Source organism: Pongo pygmaeus, chromosome 9 (assembly GCF_028885625.2).
Source record: "Pongo pygmaeus isolate AG05252 chromosome 9, NHGRI_mPonPyg2-v2.0_pri, whole genome shotgun sequence".
Lineage (NCBI taxonomy): Eukaryota > Metazoa > Chordata > Mammalia > Primates > Hominidae > Pongo > Pongo pygmaeus.
In genome coordinates, this window is record NC_072382.2 from 71,489,730 (window position 1) to 71,507,798 (window position 18,069).

Here is an 18,069-nt window from a genome sequence, read left to right on the forward strand (position 1 = left end):
CTCATGTATTTCTGATAATGCCGATATAAAGAAACTGACTTCACCACCAATCCTACAGAAATATAGCACATACAATTATATACAGTATATAATTCCTGATAAAGATAATAAACAACTGTTATTGGTTTATGTGTTTACTACACTAAAATTTTATCATTATTTCAGAGTGTACTCAATATATATGTATATGTATATATGTATGTATTTTGTGTGTGTATATACATACATACATACATACGTATGTATGTATATATACATATATATATACACATAAATACATACATACATATGTAAAGTTTACTGTAAAACATCTTCAGGCAGGTCAGTCAGGAGGTATTTCAGAAGAAGGAATTGTTGTTATAGGAGATGACAGCTCCATGCACCCTGAAGACCTTCCAGTGGGACAAGATATGGAGGTGTAAGACAATGATATTGATGATCCTGAGCCTGTGTAGGCCTAGGCAATGTAGTGTTTATGTATTAGTTTCTAACAAAAAGTTCAAAAAATAAAAAAAGAAAAAACTTAAAAATATAAAAAGGTTATAGAATAAGGATATAAAGAAAAAAAATTTTACAGTTATACAATGTGGTTGTGTTTAAGGTAAGTGCTATTACAAAAGATTCAAAAGTTTAAAAAATTAAAGTTTGTAAATAAAAAAGTTATAAGAGGATAAGGTTAATTTATTATTAAATTTAGGGTAGCCTAAGTGTACAGTAGTGTACATTCACTCACCAATCACTCCCTGACTCACCCAGAGCAACCTCTAGGCCCACATGCTCCTTGAATAGTAAGTGCCTTACCAAAGTATAGCATTTTTAATCTTTTATGTTGTATTTTTACCATACATTATTTATGTTTGGATATACAGATATTTACTATTGTGTTACAATTGTCTATAGTATTTAGTACAATAGCATGCTGCATCGGTTTGTAACCTAGGAACAATAGGCTATAGCATATACTTTAGCTATGCCATCTCAGTTTGTGTAAATACACTCTACGATGTTCTCATGACAATGCATTTCTCAGAATGAGTATCTCTATCATTAAGCGTTGTATGACATACACACAGGTATGCACACAAACACACCTGTATGTTTTATAAAAATTATACATGTTTATATTTTTAAAAATCAAACTACAAAAATTTGAGAAAAGAAACAACAGTTCCTTGACTCTCCTTTGCCATCTTCAGTACACTCTCTAAAGGAAACAATTTTGAGTAGTTTAAATTTCTTTTTTATAAGTTTTTCCAGTAATAACATTCAGCTACTTAACTAATATGTTTGTATTGTTATTTATTGATTTGCTTTTTTAGATATCTATTGTGATAATAAATAAGAATTCACCTTAACTGAAAGCCCCTTAAGTCCTCTCCTTCTTAATATGTTTATGTTATTATTTTATTTTCTTCATTGTGTATGCTAAGCTCCTAAACAATATTATGATCATTGTACTTCTCATTAAAACAGATACAAATAATATTTCTTCACTCTTCACTTAGGAAAATGAGGATATTAATGTCCACAAATACTTCCTTCAATGAACTATATTTTTACTTAAAAATTGTTTATATTATTTTGTCACCACAAAGAATCTTTCATATTTTTCTTCAAATAATTTCTTCATATTTTTCAACAAATAATATGTATAATTCTATGACTATAGGAATACAAATAGTACAGAATTATTGCATATCCATTTTATTTGCACAACTTTCACTATTTCATTGGGTTTTTCATTAGTTTACTTTTCCTTTTGCATTATCTTGTCTTAGTAATCTCCTTAAATTTAAATTTTTTTAAATATTTTATGTTTTATTTTGTTTTCCATCCCTATATTTTGTTCTTTGCTTGCAGTCAAGTGTTCAATATATACATTGAATAAAAGACCTTCATGTAATGTTACCCCAAAAGAAAAAATACATGGGTCATAGAAGATGTGGTGTCTTCTGCCCTCACAACTGTGGACTCTGTCATGTCAATTCACTGGTTTCGAAAGGAGGTACACTTTTTCCATAAATAAACTACAGCTATCATCTGGAAACTTTGGTGTCTTTATACTCAGAAACCAAATGGCCGGAAGAGGACTAATTATATTTTCAAGGGTAACTGACCCTGATACTCAGGAAAAAGAAAAACTGTCATAAAATGTGCAAAAAAGCCAGGTTATAGAGCTGGATTAATCCTCTCCGGGGATCATTCTAATGGGCAATACTCAGTCCAGAGGTTCCTCCTCGATTGGCCAAAGTTTTATCAGTCCTATATTGTACTTCTACTTTTCTTCCTGTCAAATCCTGCTTTTTCCCCTTCCCTTTCACAAACGTAGAACTCTTAATACATTAAGTCTATATTATGACAGAGGGTATGAGAATTAACATAACACTGGGGCAAAACTGTAAATGTGAATTGCTCTCTGTTCCATATAAACATGAATTATTTCTGATTTTTTATTATTGTTTTCTGCATGGGATAGAATAAAAGTATTTATCAAATGAATGCCTGTCATGTACCTAAGGCTAATGAATCTAAGAAGTCGTATCTGTCCAGTGGTTGTAACTACTACTTGGTTGAACTTCCAGCAGTCTACAGTCATTTTCTAAGGTATAACTGGAGTCTGCAGAGACCATATAGGTGAATTAAAAGGAGATAAATTAGGGACTGTGACACTAAATTTCATCAATGACCCTGGGGTATGGTATTTGTTTTGGAATTAACTTATTAGCCCCAGACATTTGGAGACAATTTCATAGGCCTCTGTTTGGTCTTTCTCATTGTAAATGCTCTTACTCATTAAACTAAGGATTGAGCCACTACCAAATACATTAGTCCCAATTATACATTAGAGGTATCAGTGTCAATTCAGATCCTGCATCCAACAGTCCTAAAAATGATACGATGTTCATTTTTCACCAGTGTAGTTACTCATGCAAGTGACTGGCAATCCCTTTGGAGGACCAGGGAAATCAGTATAATGTGTATAATGGTGTTAAAATAACCAACATGGGGACTTATTCAATCATTGGTTTGCAGGCTGAATGAATTCAGATCTAGAATCTTGGCAAGGGCTTGCAAATTCTCTGTGAAGCAACTGCTTTCAGCTTCATGGTTATCCATCTTTGATTCCTTGTGTGGATGCAAGCCAAGTATCATTGTTGTTGCTGCCCATTATTTTTCTCCTATGGATGCCCCTTTCTACATGCTTCTGAGGGTCATTTCCGCAAAATGTTTGTTTCATGTCTTAAGGTTTTAGCTGGATATTAAATTCTATATTTTGTGACTCACAAGTCATATACTCTTTTCTATATAATTTCATTTTCTAACCTCTTGGACTAAGCAAGCTCAATGCATCATGCTTAGCTTTGTCATGTCTTGCTGGTAGATTCTATCTTATTCTTGTAATTTCTTTAGGGTATAGTCCTTTTCTTCTCTCATCAGACCCAATACCTCACCATCCGTTTATGCTGCAAATTATTCCTAATATCGCTTGGTGGTGGCAAAATAGGTGAAGGTAGGACCCTAACAGTGTAATCCTTTTGTTCTTTCTCAAACTGCTGCTAGTCTGACAGAGTAATGAAATTACACTGATCTGAAGTGTCAGCTCAGTGATGATACGTGAGACGATGTGGCCCTATCTTCCAGGACATAGTATACAACCTAAATCAATATCTATTGTGTTAATTTTTTAATATGAAGAAAACATATTTTTATTATGAAGAAAAAAATAGTGTTGTCATTACTAAACATCGCTGCCATTTACCCACTCTGAGAACCTGTGTTTTATTCCCACTGTGCTGGGCACTGTTGGTTTAGAAATCCTGATTCCAGAGGTAAAAATATTATACCAAAAGACATAATTTTATTAAACTATTAGAGATGGCACCATGTCATTCTAAGATACCAGTAAGCAAAGAAAATAATTACTTTAATAATCAAAATGAGTTAGAAGTGCTGACACTCGATGTGGTCAACTAAGAATATGTTTACTCTTAGGTGATCCCTGGGCATCCCTTGACACTTTTTGCCCTGTTTTGATGGTAAATGGATGTATTTGTCCATTTTTGCACTACTGTAAAGAGATACCTGGGACTGAGTAACTTATAAAGGAAAGAGGTTTAATTGACTCACAGTTCTGCATGGCTGGGGAGACCTCAGGAAAGTTACAATAATGGCAGAAGGCAACAGAGTAGCAAAGGCACATCCTACATGGTGGCAGGCAAGGGTAAGTGAAGAAAGTGAAGGGGGAAGAGCTCCTTATAAAACCATGAGACCTCAAGAGAACTCACTCACTATCATAAAAACAGCATAGGGGAACCATCCCCATGATCCAATCACCTCCCACCAGGTCTTTCCCTGGACACCTGGACACCTGGACACTTCAATTTAAGATGAGATTTGGGTGGGGACACAAAGCCTACCATATCAATGGACAAATACAAAAGCCACAGTTTGAGAAGTTTATGGTGGCCAAGGATGAAGTTCCAGCTAAGGGTATGGAAATCTAAGCTGGATGGTAAAGGAGAGGGATAGTATATAAAACAGTTGGAGCCTCAAGACAGCTGCAGTGTAGGGGACTTTGAATCATCCCACTAACAGTTCACCTGTCACTTATGAATGGACAAAAAAGGCCTATATGAATTCTGAAAAAGCTGCTTCCAGAATTTATTACTGAAGTTTTTTGATGAAAGTGTACAATGGTTGAACTGCAGTTGATGCTCAGTGAATCACCTGGATGTTCTTATTCTTCCAGACCTGAAGCACTCATTCCACTAGTGAGAGTGTTATAGCTGACAGGTCTCATTTGAGTCCTTCTTGAGAATTTCTTTCTTCTGAATGGAGCCACTTTACCCAAAGTCATGACCCCTCCCGTTTAAAGATCACATCCAATGGCCCGTCAGTAGGTTGTTAAAAAGGCCCAGGCCTTTCCTCTAATTCAGGACAATTCTGAAGTGGGATCATTTTAGCCCTAGAGATCTCTTCAAGATTAAATATAGCTTTTCTAACAATTTAATGGAATTTAATTTCTCTTTCCACTAGTTCCATTTCCTTTTTTCCCTCATAGCTGTTTAACATGGAAACACTCCCAATAAACTTCTGCCCACAAATGTTTAGCTCAATGATTATTTCAAAGGGATTTCAAGGTGCAACAGCATAATTATCAAAGACAAATATGAGTAACACAAGAGCAAGAAATCTTTATGTAACAGTAAAAATACATTTATTTAATATAGGAAGTACTCAGACTAATAGATAAAATTTAAAAAATGAGCAAAGGGTATACATAGACTGGCCTCTAAAAATAAATTCAGGTGCTCTTAAACATGAGAAGAATAACAACTTTCATTTTATAAGATAAAAATTGCATGTATAAGCAAGTAGCTAAAGTGAATCTGAAAACTCAATTGTAGTGGCACAAACATAATGACCTAAGAAAATAAATTGTGAACACTTCTCCAGAATTTACTATAACTGCAGGCAAAAGAGCAATCAATTCTGTTGAATAAAGCAGAATAGGTCTCATAGGATATTAACCTTCAATGGCTAATTTATATGCAGTATAGCAATTCAGATGATTCTGTTTGAGTCCACTCTTATTTAAGGTCCCATCTGTGTAAAAAAAAAAGACCTGTGGGCTTTTTAATCCCTCTGGGTCTTGCTTCCTGAGTTGTCATCCTCAGAGGCCTTTGTTCCACTAAAAAGGCACCAGGGTAGAAGGGCTAGAGTCAGACCATCAAGATCAATACATGTGCCTAATAGCTGGGATTGGAGTGGCTTTATCCTGGGTTCAGCTCCTTCTTACCTTGAAGTATAGACTAAGCATGATCTTGGTAAGTATCTGAAAACACTGATGTTCCAATTGCAAGTCTCATTAATCAAGAGCATTAAGGTGGGTATTTTATCCTTAATAAGCTGTTATGATTTTACCATTTAATACTTGCTTCCATGTCAACATATACTCAAGGTTTGACAATCTGCATAACACCATCCTGACAACATTATTATACAAACATCATTATACTATTAATATAAAGAACATGATAACCTTATTTAACAACTTTCATATAAATACTGAACTTTATTTTAACTTCATTTTAAAAAGACGTTCTATATCTGTTACTTCAACTTTTTTGCATTTTTATAAACTAGACAATTTAGTTGAGTACGCATTTCTGAGCTGAAGACAGAATGCTGGACAATCCTATCTGTGCAATGTTCTATTTTCCCCCAGATTCTCTAAAAGTGACATCTTTTAAAGCAAAATAAAATAATCTTCTTCCAGAAAGGCATAGCATTCTCTAAAGAAAGAGATTTTTATACCCTACTTTTCCTCACTGATTATGAAGTACTTTTTAATCCTATTAAGAGGGCTGGTATAAGCTCAAAGTTATTAGCTGGGTTGAATATGGAGGGATTTAAAGCTCAGATTTTAAAAAGTGTACATTGATTAAATGATGCAGAGCAATTAAAGCAGTTACTATATGTCAAAAACAATACCAACATCTTGGCAACCCAAAGTTTTGGGAGAATGTTCGCTAGAGAACATTTGGGAGGAAATCAAAAGAGAAACCATGTCTCCCTATATTCACAGGAGGAACAGCATGGAGGGGAGATGAAGTCAGTGACAGAGAAGGTTGAGGAAGTGAAGCCTGAACTGGCTATGTTTCATACAAAAGCCATGCAGAAGGATCTCAAGCAGTGAAAGGTGCACATTCTTCTCAAACGATTCACTTACCTTAACAATTTTAACATTAAATACACTTTGAACCTCTGTCCTGGTGGGAAAGAACTTCCAATAACTCTATTCAGCCACATGGAATAAATAAGCAAATAACAATCTTACAGGCCCTGTTAGAATAAATCTTCAATTTTCCATTGAAGACTTAATCTCACTCTTTTCAGATTAATATCAGAAGCAAGACTTGGGAGTTGGAGGATACTAGGCCTAACAGACACAAAAAGCCCTCAGTTGGTAGTTGGCCCACTTGACACAACTGGATTAGTGTTTAAGGTAGACAGCCATCATACTGGTATTAGCCACAGTAATAAAAATTCATACATTGCCCTCCTCTGATTTTGTGCGAGGATCTTCTAAACTCTAGGTAAATATTATCTTAACACTTGCCTGATTTTTTCTTGTGTTTTGTTTGTTTTTTTGCATGTAATTTCTTATTCAATTCAGAATATCCTAGGCATTTTTAAAAAATGTTATTTCATTTTAAGTTCTAAGGTACATGTGCAGGACATGCAGGTTTGTTACATAGGTAAACGTGTGCCAGGGTGGTTTGCTGCACCTATCAACCCATCACCTAGGTATTAAGCCCAGCATGCACTAGCTATTTTTCCGAATACTCTTCCTCCCCCCACCTCAACCCCTGACAGGCCCCAGTGTGTGTTGTTCCTCTCCCCGTGTCCATGTGTTCTCTTCGTTCAGCTCCCACTTAAAAGTGAGAACATGCGGTGTTTGGTTTTCTGTTCCTGTGTCACTTTGCTGAGGATAATGGCTTCCAGCCCCATCCATGTCCCTGCTAAGGACATGATCTCATTCCTTTTATGGCTGTATAATATTCCATGGTGTACACGAACCACATACAAATCCTTCCTAGGATTTCTTTACAAAGGTGTATACAGAGTTAAGAAGACGATGCAAAGGCAGTCCGAAATCTGTGGTAGTGAGGAAAGAGACAAAAAGAGAAAGAACAGCATGGGATGACAGATTTTGACAACAAAATTTTATATTGTTCCTCTACGCAATCAGTAATCACTAAGAAAAATAGAAAATAATAGAGGATGAATGATTCTGTAAAGAATAGCAATAAAATCATAATGATCTAAAAATAAATTTTGTAAAATCCTCTATAAAAAATGACAACATATTTTTGAGAGATATAAAAGAAGATTTGAGGAAAGGTAAAGAAAATCCATGTTTACGTTGAAGACACTATATACATATATGTTTCTTTTTCTGAATTTTATGTAAATGCTTTGAACTTTTAAAAAATCTTATAAATTTTTAACAAAATTTTAAACTTTTTTTTACAGCTGAATTTTTATGACAGAAATTTTAAACAAATTTGTAAACAGGACATATATTGCAACATTTATATTAAAAAGCAAAAGTCTCAAGTCTTTGAGTTGGATAATATTTGCCTGTATAATTATCTCAGTTGATCAGTAGTCCTTGTATAGGACTTGTACCTGCTATAATCTGTATCAATTTTAAGATTAGATTTTGATATCAATTTGCATTATTTTTCTCTCGGTTTTTTGTTTCTAGTTGAGTCTACCTATCTATTTCTCCTTTTAGGTTTGTGTCTAAGAATTATGTCTATATACCTGGTGTCATAAGACCTCAATGAGTTCAATAGGATAGAGCCAGGCATTTGAGCCGATCTACTTATACCTCTACAGAAAACCTCTTATGAGCTTCTCATCTTTTCCCTCAAATACTGGGATGTCCATTCTCAATACCTCTGAAATGGAAATCTCTATTTTCTACTTGGTTGGGATCCCAGGTATGGAGCATGCCAACATTTGGATCTCTATCCCCATATGTCTCATGTACACTGTTGCTATCCTGGGGAATTGTACCATTCTGTTTTTCATAAAAACAGAGCCTTCTTTGCATGAGCCCATGTACCATTTTCTCTCCATGTTGGCTCTCTCTGACCTGGGACTATCCCTCTCCTCTCTCCCTACCATGTTAAGGATTTTCCTGTTCAATGCTCCAGGAATTTCCCCTGATGCCTGTATTGCTCAAGAGTTTTTCCTCCATGGATTCTCAGCTATGGAGTCATCTGTACTTCTTATAATGTCCTTTGATCGCTTTATTGCCATCTGCAACCCCCTGAGATACACTTCCATTCTCACCAGTGCCAGAGTCATTCAAATTGGGCTTGATTTTTCTCTCAAAAATGTTTTGTTGATCTTTCCATTTCCTTTCACTCTAAAACATCTAAAATACTGTAAGAAGAACCTCCTGTCCCAATCCTACTGCCTCCATCAAGATGTCATGAAACTGGCCTGCACTGACAACAAGGTCAACATCATCTATGGCTTATTTGTGGCTCTCACAGGCATCCTAGACTTGACATTTATTTTCATGTCCTACATGTTGATACTGAAAGCAGTGTTGAGCATAGCATCACGAAAGGAAAGGCTCAAGGTCCTCAATACATGTGTTTCCCACATCTGTGCTGTGCTCATCTTCTATGTGCCCATTATCTCCCTAGCTGTCATCTACCGGTTTGCCAAACACAGTTTCCCAATCACTAGGATCCTCATAGCTGATGCTTTTCTGCTGGTGCCTCCATTGATGAACCCCATTGTGTACTGTGTGAAGAGCCAGCAGATAAGAAATCTTGTCTTAGAAAAACTGTGCCACAAGCAAAGCTGAAGGGGATGCTTAACCACATGATGCTTAACCCAAAGTCAAGAAAACAAGCAGAATAGATCAATAAGAAAACATACTATGTTAATCACTTTACAATATAATTTCTCAATCTGTTCATTAGGATTAAAGAATCAAAATTGCAAATATGTTGGTTCAGTATTTAGGCTTGGGGCTCTGATGTAAATAAAATGTATTCCCAGGTTTCACTCTTATGCAGCTTCCCTTACCACTCCTATGAACACAATGTATTCTTGTCATTTTCATAATGATTAAAATAATATTGCCTATGTTAATTTGAAAATTAATGGTATACACTTACATGATAACTGGGCAGTGATCAGAGGTGACCAAAGACTACCTCTTTGTTTAAAGTACTTATTTTCAACACATATTTTTGACACCTTTGAGATATGTGCTTGTTCTCAGGAATTGAAATTAAGATGGGCAATAACACTCTTGAACATGAAACTATTCAAAAAAACTAACAAGCATACATGAAAAATTTATAAAAATAAAATAAACTATGTCTTTATTTATTCATTTTATTTAATTTAATATCTCCTTCCTTAACATGAAATGTCATTTTCTAAGGTGACAGACTCCTGTCTTTGACATTTCAATGGGAACTCTACCTAATGACAAAGACTCTCTCCTCTACCCAGGTTCCTCTGAACTGTGTTCTCAACTTGGCCTTAATTTTCATATTTATCTCCATATTGTTCAATTTTAGCAAAGAGTCATGCCAGGTCAGTTTAACCAAAGCCCCTTCGCCTCCATATCTGATTACTCTAGATGTTTAATTGATTTCCTCATATTCTACCATTCCCCACTTGATGTGTGATAATTCTGGCTTGCTGTTAGCAAGAATCCTGTTAGGTCAATTATATGCTTTGGACATTTGTCCCCTCCAGATCTCATGTTAAAATTTAATCCCCAATGTTGGAGATGGAGCCTAGTGTGGAGTTGTTTGTGTCATCTGGGTGAATCCCTCATGAAGGGCATGGTACCATTCTTGCAGGATTGAGTGAGTTCTCACTTTATGTTCCTGTGAGATCTGGCTGTTAAAAAAAGAGCCTGGCTACTTCTACCTCTTTCGTTTTATCTTGCTTCCTTCCTCTTGCCACGTGATACCTTCTCCCTTTCCCCTTCCACCAATGAGTAGAGGCTTTCTGAGGATCTCGCCAGAACCAGATATTGGTGTTATGTTTCTTGTACAGTCTGCAGAACTGTGAGCCAAATAAACCCATTTTGCTATAAAGTACTCAGACTGAGACATTTTCCTTTACAGCAACACAAAATAGACTAAGAATGTCAGGTGAGCCAAAATCTTCCCTACTCTTGATGTTTCCTTTTAATAATTTTCCACTTAGTAACATATGTCCCCAACCTTACTCCTTTTCCATAAATTCTTATTTTTCACTGTTTATTTAGAGTTGAGCCCAATCCCTCTCCCCTGCAATGAGCCCCTATACATATCACGTTACTCTCTGTTAATAAAGTTTTTCTTACTGTTCTTTAAGCATCATAAGTAATTTTTTCTATAATGTTTGAGGTGCCATGACTCAGGATCACATTTATCATTGGACCCCCAGACTTTTCACTTAGGACACTATGTACACACTTTTGACAGCCTGTTGAACGATAGTAAGGACAGATTTGATTCTTAAGGTTTTGTGTGTACTCAAGAAACTGTGCTACAATCCCAGGTAAGCAGAAACTGAGTTAGAGGCCCAAGTTCAGGCTTCTCTGTTTGACAGGTAACTGCTAGGCTGGAAGTCTTTCTTCCTGGCTCTGTATTGAGTGGGGATTATTCCTCAACTTTTGGGGTATATGTTCTTCCTGAATCCTTATTTTGACTAAAATTTATTTCCTGATTTGTGAGCTGGAATTTTTTTCATGACGGTTTGTGAGAATGTTTTATTACTTCCATTTTATTCTTCTTTTCCTAATGGGAATTTCTCAGTCAATTGAAATTCCCTTCTTGAACATTTGCTGACTGTGTGCTCCACCAAGTCTATTCACTCCCTTCACCCCAGGACCCATGTTGTTGCATCATGTCACCATTTTGAAAGCAGGGTGGCACCAGCAACATAAGCCCCTCAGGGGCCTGAGAATCAGCCCATCTAGGGCCATCGCTGATATCACCACCACTGGCACCAGTGCACAATGCCTGATGAACTGAAGACAATCTTTCCTGGGTCTGCCATTGCCACAGCCACCACCAGAAATGCACTCCTCAAGGCTCAAGAACTCAAGGACTCAAGGACAGACCTGTTTGGTCTCACCACCACCACTAAAGACAACCTTACTTAATACCAAGAAGGAACTGCTGTGCACCAGCACTTGCCCCTAAGGAGACTGATGACTGGCCCACCTGGCACCTCCATCCCCAGAACAGCCTCACCACAGCCTCCACAATAAACCTCAGCTTAAGCGGCTCACCTCTCTATACTCACTTGAACTCCCTATACACATCAAGAGCTTTCAAGGCACTCAGGAACCCCAAACAGCAATCATCTGAGGCAGAAAGAGGGGGAAAGGGCTAACTGAAAATAGACTGGGTATTTTATCCACTCAGAGGAGCTTTGGAAACAGCCAGATGGCTGCTTGATGTTTCCTCAGACACTTGCCTAAAAGGTAGCCCACAGCTTCTGTCAGATTACATATCAGGACAAAAGAAAATCATAAGAATGCCCCATAAATACTGGTTTAAAAAAAATTTAGACCTTATTAAGTCAGTAACCTCAATTTATTCCATTTTTGTCAAAAATACTATTTGGACAGAAATATAAAGTGTATTAAAGATAAGAACTACTTTATATAAACCAGTGAGTTTTATGTTACTGTGCTTTACTAACTCATAGCTAAGAATTTTAAAATAAAACGTATAAGATCTCTGTGGCTCATCTGTGTGTTTATGCATTAATGTAAACATGTTATGTAGATGTAATATTTTTCTACTTCTGAATAGTATTACCAAATTAGTTTATAAAATACCTTAAAGGAGCTTTATTCAAATTGGCATACAGATTAGTAAGTGCCTGTAAATTAAATATTCCTAAAATTCCTAGAAAAAACTAAATAAAATTATTTTCAAATTTACTTGACATAGGGAAATCTTTGGCAAGTGAGCCTAGTTTAATAATGTTTGCTTAATAAAAACCCTTATATCTTCTGAGTTAGCATTAAGCATAATAAAAAGCGTATATTTTACTTTACTTGGGTTTAAAAGTTGAGTAAGGTAATAGTATATCTACTGGATGTTTAAAATTATGAAAATTATTCAACCTAGGAACATATGCATGAGTAAAGATGCAGCTAAAATTAATTGCTTAATATAAATACTTTATGTATGTCAAGCACAACAGTAAAACAAACAAACAAAAATAAACAAAAATGTATCTAACTTTTTAGGTTTCTACTTTTGTAATGTTTTCCTAACATACCTGTCACATAAAAAGGGTTAACAGGTAAATTACTTGAGATATGAGATAATGGCTAGCTTTGTTTGGTGTTATGTCTACCTTGAAACAATTTCCAGAATATTTTACTAACTTGCAACCTTACTGTTAGGCTAAGTTTCATTAGTTTCATTAATAATAGATATTTGTTAAGTATCTAGGTCATTTCTAATAAGATAAAGTAGTACAATATTCATTACTGAGCATAAGTTTAAGTTTACACTCTTTTGGCATCTTATTTTTTATATGTTTTATATGAGTTACTTATACTCGAGTTCATTAATAAACATGTTTTTCTCACATTGAAAAATTGTTCTATGAGTAAGTATATGCCTCTAGAAATTGTGAAATTATGTATTAATAAATTTGCAATCCTATTACCGAATCTGGGCTTATGACAATTCACATTTGTCTATTTTCTATTATAGTTTTCTCTGTAAAGAAAGAAACTGATGGTTAAAAGTTATAATCAACATATGTGGACGAACTACTAAAAATAATAAGGAAAACAACTCTGTTTAAAAAACATTTAAGGAAAGTCCAGTGTGTTTTCAAGAAGAAAAAGTATGAAGTATGAAAGGTATGATATTGTTTAGGGAAGAAAAAGGTAATTGTATTCTAAAGTAATTTCATTCTAAAATATGACTGGGTATTCCTGAATGAGAAAACGAAAACTCACATAGATATTTTTTAAAAGTATAGATTGTTTGTAAAGAGGAATTTTACGTGTGGTCAAGTTGACTAAATATGTAGGTGGATTTATTTATTTTTATTAATTATCTTTAATGTCAAAATTATACAGATGCAAAACAAAAATGACAAAGTTTCATGGATTATTTGTCTGCTCCTAATAAGAAATTGTAAAAGTGTTTTTCTTTACCTTTTTAGTAATCTACTAGAAAAGCAAAGTTCTATGTCTTATCACAGTAGTTTGCCACATTTTATGCTAATATTGATGCTATGATAAAGACAATTTAAGAGATTATTTTAAGAAAATAATTAATTATTTAAGAGAATCAAGTCTTCTCACTTTTAAAAGAACTCTTTTTTTATTTTTGAAAATGTTGCCTTTCCAAAATCAAATCCTAAATGAAATCTTCTTGTTCTTGAATTGATCTTGAGATTTCCCAGAGGGCCTCTGAAAACTCTCGAAGGATTTGTTCTTTCCATGTAAAGAGAAAAGTTAAAAAATAATTTGGTTTATTTTGCTTGCTAAATTTCATGGAAACATTGTCAAATAAAAAAGATAATTAACCTTTCCTAGGTTATATTTGTATTGTCAAAATGTTATTATTTCAGCAATCATATAAAATTAATAGAAATTTGTGAATTATTTTTCTATTTATGATATGCTCTAATATAATGCTATCAGTAGTAATTCCAGGTATTATTTTTGTTGGGTGTCACAGAAGCAAACAAATATCTTGTCGAATTAACTCTTATTGGATCTTTAGAATTGAATGGGTTCATGAAACTGCTAACATAAAACCAAGCAAAACAAAATATATTACATGGGACTGAATGAACTCATAAAGAATAATTATGGGTTTTGTTTTGAAACACTGTTGATTCTTCAATGTTCTATTTTCTGAATAAAAGAAGCCCCTTTCCCTTTTCTCTCAAGCAATATGTAAGTTACAGAAGTTTAGTAGATTATGTGCTGTAAACAAACATGAAACATTTTTCTTTTCCCCCTACTGATGCCTTCAGAATTTGGAAACTTTTATTGACTATTCTTATATCTTTGTAAAATAGTTATCAGATAAGTTCAAAAAGAATCTGTAACAGGACACAATGGAAAACACTGATTTTATTATCAAAGTTTTGGTTACAATATTATGTTTGAGAATGATGTGCTTAGAATCAAATATAAGGAAGCAAGGTTGACTTTATGAAGCCAAAGCTTAATAAAGCCTTCTAGGAAAAAAACAGCCTGACACCTGGCTTACACCATTCCCAGTAAATGCAGGTTAAGAAGTTCCCTTTCTGGTAGGTACAGGAACCTCAGAATATCTTGGGGACCTCAAGAAGAGAATAAATTCACACAAATCTCTAGGTATTGCAAATGAACTTTGGTGGTAAGTTCTTGGCTTGGCTTCTTGGCCTTGAACAAATATTTAAAATCAAATCTCAGATTCTTATGAAAAGTTTCAGTAAAGGAAACCTATAAGGCCTTTGCAGTTAATTGCAATTCTTGCTGCACTTACATAAATAATTAAGCCAAATCTAATGAGACCAGACTTTTTTGTAATTAGGAATTGTAAAGAGAGCTGAATATAAAGAGTAATTTTGTTTCACTGGGAAATTACAGTACACCCTTATTGAGTATCACTTTTACTTTCTTCTAAAATCTGACTACAACTCTCCCAATTAATATTTCCAATTTTTCTTCTACCATTCCAACTTGGCATTACGGAGAATAAAACTATCCTTTCGCCAAACCTTTTAAGCTGAAGCTGGACAACTTGTTATAAACTTCAAAGTATATCTTCTTGCCTGCTGGTGTGTGAACCACTCAGAAATTTACCAAATCACCTGACACTATCACTAGAGGCCTTGCAAATGCAAAGAAAACCTTTAGTTATATTGCCACTGCCATCCTCACTCCACCATCTAAAGATACATTGAGCTCAACAGGTAGAAATCCCTACTAGCTGCCCTCTGAGAGTTTCAACTATCAATCTTTTTTAAAAGCTTTCACAGGAATTCCCTTCATTAAAGGCCTGACAGCTTGCACCATCCAGCAAATATCCTTGACTACAAAGTCTCAACAGATAAGACAGCGTGTCCTTAATGAACAAAATGGACTAACATTGTAACAGATAAGACAGCGTTTCCTTGATGAAAAAAAGATGACTAAGAAAATGAACTAACATTGTTCACACTAAAGAAGAATCTCTCTTATTTCCTTGAACAAGAGGGTTGATGACAGAGTCTCACCTTGACCAAGTTCTACTCAGCCATCTCTGAACTCTCTTCTTAGCTAGCCTCAACTTTAGGATTTCTGTGTTTATCTCTGTATTGTTCAATTCAGCAAGAATCTTGCTAAATCAGTTTAACCAGAGCCATTCACCCTCCATATCTAATCACTGGAGATACTGAATCAGGCACCTTATCCTCTACTATTCCCCCGATGATGCCTGATCACCCTGGTGGATAGTGGAGTGAGGATGGCAGTGGCAAGCTGTTACAGCAGTGTGGCCAGAGTACACCCGCACCTGTACCCCTGATGTTTCCTCTTAGCAATTTTCCACCCACCAACTCCTCCTGCCCATCACTGCTCTGTTTCTGGCTATAAAGTCCTACTTTTCCTTCTGTATTTGTTGAGTCTAATCTCTTTTCCCTATTGTAAGAGCATACTGTAGTAGTCACCCAGATAGCTATTGTCATAGTCTCCATGAATAAAGTCTTCCTTAAGGTTTCTTAAAAAGTGTAATGAATAATTTTTAACACTAATGCATAACTCATTGTACTGTACATATTTTTTTCTCTCTCCTATGCAAAAATGTAAACCATTTAATTTTTATAAAAAGGCAAATCATGGTGCTTAAACAGTATAAAAAATCCATTAAAGATGTTCTCATGTAATTTATTTTTTAAGTGAGGAAATGTGGCAAATGCTACAACTACTTAGAAGGAGAATTCACAGAACAGACATAGTCATAGGAGGAATGTTGATGTGAATTTGCATGTAAGTATAGGAATGGATGCTTCCGCAGTAGAAGAAAGTCCATTGAACCTCTATGAGACAGAATTTATTTGCATGTCTCCATACACGAATTACTTTGACTCCTGTTAACCAATAAAACTTACAAAGTTGTAAAATGTCTCAAAGGCAATGGAAGAACAAATTCCCCATCTGTTTGGAATCAGATAACCCAGAAGGGTGTGCTCTAAACAATGCACGCTTTTCCATCAAAACACCACTTTTCCCTGTAGTCTTTCTGGTTTTTATTAAAAAGAATCATCTCAAAGAAAGATTAATATTGACCACAAAACAATACTTTCATTAAACTTGGCCTCATTATCTATGTAAGGAAAGGAAAAATGCTAATTTATCATCTAAGCCTCCTTAACCTTCTTAAAAATTTTCATGAGGAATTTCAAATCAGACATTTAAAAGCCACTTTTAAATCTGTACCTAATCTAGAAATCCTAGTTCAAGAAACTCTCTTCATCAAATTGCTCCTTTAGGTATCTATAATTTAATGTAATATTTTATTTTCTCAAAGTCCACAAAATATCCCAAGGATCTTGGCCTGCTGGGATGTGATCTTTCTTAGCACTTCTAAGGGCTAGACCACATAAGCCAGATAAGAGGCCAGTTTACTTGGGAGAAATTTGTCAGCATTGGATCCATAAAGTCAACTATAGTTCCTTAAAAGTGGCTGGTCATATCTGATTAAACATTCTCCAATGTGATACTCCAGGAAAGCCCTTTGTTGGATAATCAACTTTAATTTTCAGTTCAGCGGTACATGTGCAGCATGTGGACAGGTTTGTTACATAGGTAAATGTGTACCATGTTGATTTGCTACACAGATCATTCCATCACCTAAGTATTAAGCCCAACATCCATTAGCTATTCTTCCTAATTCTTTCTCTCCTCTCACCCCCCAACTCTCCAACAGGTCCCAGTGTGTGTTGTTCCCCTGCAAGTGTCCATGTGTTCCCATAATTCAGCCTCCACTTATAAATGAGAACACAAAGTATTTGGTTTTCTGTTCCTGTGGTAATTTGCTATCGATAATGGTCTCTAGCTCCATCCTTGTCCCTGCGAAGGACATGATCTCATTCATTTTACAGCTGCATAGTATTCCATGGTGTGTATGTACCACAGTTTCTCTATCCAGTCTATCATTGGTGAGCATTTAGGTTTATTCCATGTTTTTGCTATTATGAATAGTACTGCAATGAACATATGTGTGCATGTATATTTATAATAGAATAATTTATATTCCTTTAGGTATATACTGAGTAATGGGATTGCTAGGTCGAACGATATTTTTGCCTCTAGGTCTTTGAGGAATCACCACACTGTCTTCCATAATACTGGTACAAGAACAGACACATAAACCAATGGAACAGAACAGAGAGTCCAGAAATAAGACCATATACCTACAACCATCTGATCTTCAACAAACCTGACAAAAATAAGCAATGGGGAAAGGATTCCTTATTTAATAAATGGTGCTAGGAAAACTGGCTAGCCATTAT

General features: G+C 35.1%; 1 protein-coding gene across 1 annotated transcript; it reads left to right on the forward strand.

The window, feature by feature from the left end:
* The first annotated feature begins 8,449 nt into the window (after nucleotides 1-8,449).
* On the forward strand, nucleotides 8,450-9,394 carry LOC129007755 (olfactory receptor 51A7). Its single transcript, XM_054438971.2, has one exon. It carries the CDS (start codon nucleotides 8,453-8,455, stop codon nucleotides 9,392-9,394), a length of 942 nt encoding a protein of 313 aa, XP_054294946.2. The 5' UTR covers nucleotides 8,450-8,452.
* Nucleotides 9,395-18,069: the final 8,675 nt, after the last annotated feature.

Excerpts from the sequence above, each read along its gene's own strand:
- LOC129007755 (XM_054438971.2), top strand. The coding sequence starts at position 8,453 with ATGTCCATTCTCAATACCTCTGAAATGGAAATCTCTATTTTCTACTTG.